General features: G+C 69.2%; 1 protein-coding gene across 1 annotated transcript; it reads left to right on the top strand.

Annotated features, from left to right (window-relative positions):
- Positions 1-539: 539 nt before the first annotated feature.
- On the top strand, positions 540-4,691 carry AURANDRAFT_71733 (hypothetical protein; the record flags this gene model as incomplete). Its single annotated transcript, XM_009039101.1, has 3 exons — positions 540-1,630; positions 3,299-3,359; positions 3,695-4,691. 3 exons carry the CDS (start codon positions 540-542, stop codon positions 4,649-4,651), a joined length of 2,109 nt encoding a protein of 702 aa, XP_009037349.1.
- Between the last annotated feature and the right edge of the window lie 317 nt (positions 4,692-5,008).

The following is a 5,008-nucleotide window of genomic DNA, read 5'->3' as shown; positions in this document are numbered from 1 at the left end:
AACCAGACAGACACCACAGACACAGAAGAGCGCTATGCACTCTGTGCCTGCTTGGCAGTCACTCCTTCAGTTCGCTGTCTATAAGACTTGAAACTGGATTAGAATGAATTAAGGAAGGGAAGGGAAAACTAGCAGGATACGCAGTAGGAGCGCAGTGGGGTAAGGTGCACTGCAACATCAAGATGCAGTTCACTGTTCACTGAAGATGAAGATAGAAATCTCTCTATCTCTCTACCGCCGGCGGGATATGTTAATCGCGGGCGCCGTGAATCTGGGGGTCACCGTGCGCGAGTTCCGCCTGCGCTACCGCCCGCTCCTGCTGTCGTACCGCGGCGTCGCGGAGCTGGACCAGCACCTCGCCGCGCGCTGGCTCCAGCGGCGCGACTCCCAGCACATGTTTAAGTAGCCGCCGATCCGAACTTCCACGTCGTCGAGGCCGACGTTGAGGGTGGTGTACGCTCGAGTTGCCGCGGTGTGCCGGGCATGAGCAGCCCATCGACGTTTTAGCCGGGCTCGATTCGAGATCACCGGGGCGGACCATGGCGTCGACGCCCCTGACGGCCCGGCGGGAGGACGACGACGGCAGCGTGCGCCAGATCAACCAGTACACGCTCGAGAAGAAGCTGGGGCGGGGCTCCTTCGCCGAGGTCTACCTCGCCAAGTCGGCGGACCTCGCCGCGCCCGTGGCCTGCAAGGTCTTCAACAAGTCCCTCCTGCGGCGCAAGCGCACCATGGCGAGGACGGCCGACGGCGTCAAGGTCACGACGGAGCTGGACAAGGTGCAGACGGAGATCGCGATCATGAAGAAGCTCGAGCACAACCGTCTCGTGCGGCTCTACGAGGTCGTCGACGACGACGAGTGCGACGCGCTCTACATGTTCATGGAGCACGTCGAGAAGGGCCCCGTCATGGTCCACGACCCCTCGACGAACACGTTCGCGGCGGCCGCGACGGGCGGGCCGTGCGGCGGGCCGCTCGCGGCCGCGTACCTCCTGGACGTCGCGTCGGGCCTGGGCTACCTCCACCTCCACGGCATCGCGCACCGCGACCTCAAGCCGGACAACGTGCTCCTGGGCCACGACGGCTTCTGCAAGATCGCGGACTTTGGCGTCGCGCACGTCTTCGACGAGCAGCCCGCGGGCGAGCCCCAGAAGAGCCTGTGGTCCCTCGAGCGGTCCCACTCCGTCGCGCAGACGGGCGAGACCCAGGGCACCTACTCCTTCTGGTCGCCGGAGATGGTCGAGGGCGAGGGCGGCAAGTTCAACGCGTACAGCTGCGACTGCTGGGCCGCCGGCGTCTGCTTCTACATCTTCCTCACGGGCCGCCTGCCCTTCTACGCCGAGGAGGTCATGGACCTCTTCGGCGCCATCGAGGCCGCGGCGCCGGACATCCCGGCGGACCTCCCCGACGGCGCGAAGCGCGTGCTGGCGGGGCTCATGGAGAAGGACGTCGACAAGCGCCTCACGGTTCCGCAACTCGAGGCCGACGAGTGGCTCGCGGGCGTCGCCGCCGCGCGGCAGGAGGAAACGGACCAGGGCAAGGCGCCCCACTCCATGCTCGCCCGCCTCAGCGTGTCCGCCCACGACGTCGCCGCGGCCCTGTCGCCCGTCAAGGCGAAGAAGCACACCACGTTCTTCGAGGGCGCGAAGAAGCTCTTCAAGCGCTGAGCCCCGCCCCGCTCCTCCCCGTCGCGACGCGGAACCCCGCCTCTTTTACGCTCACGGGAGCCGCTCGCCGATGAAGCCCTCGCCGAGCCAGTCGGACTGGGCCTCGTCGTTGGAGAAGAGGGGCAGCCGGTTCTGGAGGTGGACGCGGTCGATCTCCCAGCGGAGCTGCGCCGGCAGGGGCCCCTTGGCCGCGCCCTTGAAGGCCGCGACGGTCGCGTCGAGCTGCGCGAGGGACGTGTGGCCCACGAGCGACGACGACACGGCGCCGCGGCCCGCGCAGAAGCGGAGCGCGAGCTCCGTCGTGCCGCCCTTGAGGCCGTACTCGTCCGCGAGGCGCGCGTAGTTCTTCATCGCGGACCGCGCCGCCGTCGTCCGGTAGCGGCCGAGCGTGTTGCCCCAGCCCCGCGTGTCCATGCGGCCTCGCGGTTTCTGGTTGTTCCGCGTCGCGCGCTCGCGGTCCGGGTCGTCGACGGCCGGCGGGTCCGTTTTTTCTCCGAGGAACAACCCGTACTTCCCGGTGAGCATGCCGCCGGCGAGGACGTTGTAGGCGAGGAACCCGGCGTTGCAGATCGCCGGCGACGACGCCTCCGAGAGGCCGTTCTCCTCGACGCGCCGGTTGACGAGCGAGTAGTCGTTCTCCATGGCGCAGGGCGGCGCCACGCCCAATTCCCGCGCGGCCGCGTGCATGCCCATGAGGCCCACCGAGTTGTCGTTGCACGCGCCGTAGCCGCGGATCTTGCCCGCCTTCATCAGCTCGCCCATGGCGCCGACGACCTCGCGGAACGACGCCGCGGACGGCACGGCGCGCTGGCCCAGGTCCCAGTCGTACTCGAGCGACTGGCCCCAGTTCGACTGCGGCGTGTAGCGAGCCGGCCAGTGGAGGAGGTACACGTCGAGCGCGTCGACGCCCAGGCGCCTCAGGGACCCCTCGCAGTCGGATACGAGCGTCCGCTTGTTGACGTTGCGGCCGCCCGTGATCTTCGACGCGAGCACGACCTTGTCCCGCCGGCCCTTGCCGCCCGCGAGCCAGGAGCCGATGATCTCCTCCGTCGCGCCCTCGGGCTTGTCCCGCGACGACGGGATGGGGTACTGCGGGGGGGGGAACGGGGTGATCGCCGGCGACGCGCGCGCGATCGACGGACGCGGCCGCCAAACCTGCTCCGCCGTGTCGATGAGGTTGATGCCGCCCTCGAGCACGCCGCGGTCCAGCAGCTTGTGGCAGAGCTCCTTGTCCGGGCTGTTGAAGTCCGCGCCGCCCCACCTTTGCGTGCCGAGGCCGACCTCGCTGACGACGATGTCGCTGCCGCCGAGGCGCTTCCGCCGGATGCCGTTGACCGTCCCCACGACCTCGTTCGTCGCCGGGCCCGCCGCGCGGCCGATCGACGGCAGCTGGAACGGCAGGTTGACCATGAGGGTGCCCGCCGACGCCTGGCGCAGCACGGCGCGGCGATTCGTGCGCAGCGCATCGGTCGCCGCCGCGAGGAGTGTGAACTTGAGCAGGCGCATCGCGAATTGCTGCGCGTGCTGTGCGGTGATCGCTGTGCGCGTTGTGGCTGCCTGTACGACGACGCTGACGGCAGACTCAACACCTCGTGCTAATCGTGCTCTCACAGCACCTCCGCTACTAGTAGGCTTCCGCTGCTCCACAGCTTCAACATGGCCCAGGCGCGCGAGCTGGCGATGTCGTCGAGCGTCCGCCCGGGCGCGCGTCCCTTTCGGAGGCTGCGCAGGAGTGTCGCGTCCGTGCTCTCACGCGTGCGGTGGCGACTACGACGGACCGCGCGCGGCCGCGGTCACGGTCCGGAGAATCCGGCACCGCCCAGCCGCTATCGACGGCGCTGGACGCGTCCCTTGGACTCCGAGTCGAGGAGACCGTGGATGCGCACGACGTCGCGATTCCATAGTAGGCGCGTCGCGACGCCGGCCTCAGCCGGCGGCCGAGGCGCCGGCCGCCGCGCGAGCAAGCCAATCTTGCCGGGGCTCGATCGAATCGCCGGACACGAGCGACGCCGCCCGCGCCGCCGTAGCAGACGACCATGGGTGCCTGGGGCGACGACGAGGATGACGACGACGCGCTGCCGCCGCGCACGGAGACCAAGGTCAACGCCGCGGGCTTCAAGACCGTCGTCGAGTGGAGTTTGAACACGGCCGGCCAAAAGATGAAGAAGACGACGGAGGTCTTCGTCAAGACCGTGGAGACGCGCGAGGCCAAGTGCGTCGCCGGGCGCGTGGCGCGCCTCAAGGCGAACAAGTTCGGCCAGGCCAAGGGTAGCCAGGACGACAGCAACGTGACCATCGTCGCGCACAACGAGGAGCGCGTGACGATGGAGGTCGCCGAGTCCGAGGACGCGACGCAGCAGGCCGCCAAGGCGTCCATGAACGAGTTCGCGCGGAAGCAGATGTGGCGCAAGCTCCAGCAGAAGTACGGCATGGAGGAGGAGGGCAAGATGCCGCCCGGCGCGGAGGGCGACATCGCCGCGGCGATGGGCGCGGCGTCGGGCGACGCGCGCGCGGGCGGCGGCAAGTCGACCTACGTGCCCCCGTCCATGCGCGGCCAGGCCGGCGCGGGCGTCGCCGGCTCGGCCATCGCGCGCATGGCCCAGTTCGACGACCGCGACCAGGCGAGCTTGCGCGTGACGAACATCTCGGAGGACACGTGCGAGGCGGATCTGCAGGTGCTCTTCGCGCCCTACGGCCGCATCGCGCGCATCTACCTCGCCAAGGACCGCGAGACCATGGTCTCCCGCGGCTTCGCCTTCGTGTCCTACATCCACCGCCAGGACGCGGAGCGCGCGATGGCCGCGCTGCAGGGCCACGGCTACGACCACCTCATCCTCAAGATCGAGTGGGCCAAGCCGAGCGTGCCCAAGCCCGACGCCGAGGGCGGCCTCTCCGGCGGCTTCACGTCCGGCTACGGCAAGGCCCTCGCCCAGGACACGAAGGAGCGCGTCTCCTACGCGTCCAACCTCACGCAGAACCGCTAGGCGGGCGCCGCGCCCCCGGGCGGTAACGCGAGTCGAGACGCTCGGGAGTCGAGACGCTCGGGAGTCGAGACGCTCGGGAGTCGCGACGCACCCGACCGTGCCCTCGCACCCTCACATGATCTTACCGAACTCGAAGACGAGCACGCGCCCGTCCGCGAGGCCCGCGAGCATGACGCCCGGGTCGCCCGGCGTCGCGGAGAGGCACTTGACGCGGGACCCGCACTCGACCTTGCGCTCGAGCGCCGTGTCGTAGGCGTCGCCGTGGCAGAGGCCGTAGTAGCGGATCGTCTCGTCGTCGGAGCACGTGATGAAGTGGCGGTGCGACACGAGCACCTCCGTGATGCGCTGGCCGTGGTG

This window comes from Aureococcus anophagefferens (assembly GCF_000186865.1).
Source record: "Aureococcus anophagefferens unplaced genomic scaffold AURANscaffold_10, whole genome shotgun sequence".
NCBI classification, from domain to species: domain Eukaryota; class Pelagophyceae; order Pelagomonadales; family Pelagomonadaceae; genus Aureococcus; species Aureococcus anophagefferens.
This window is presented reverse-complemented; position numbering and strand designations above follow the sequence as displayed.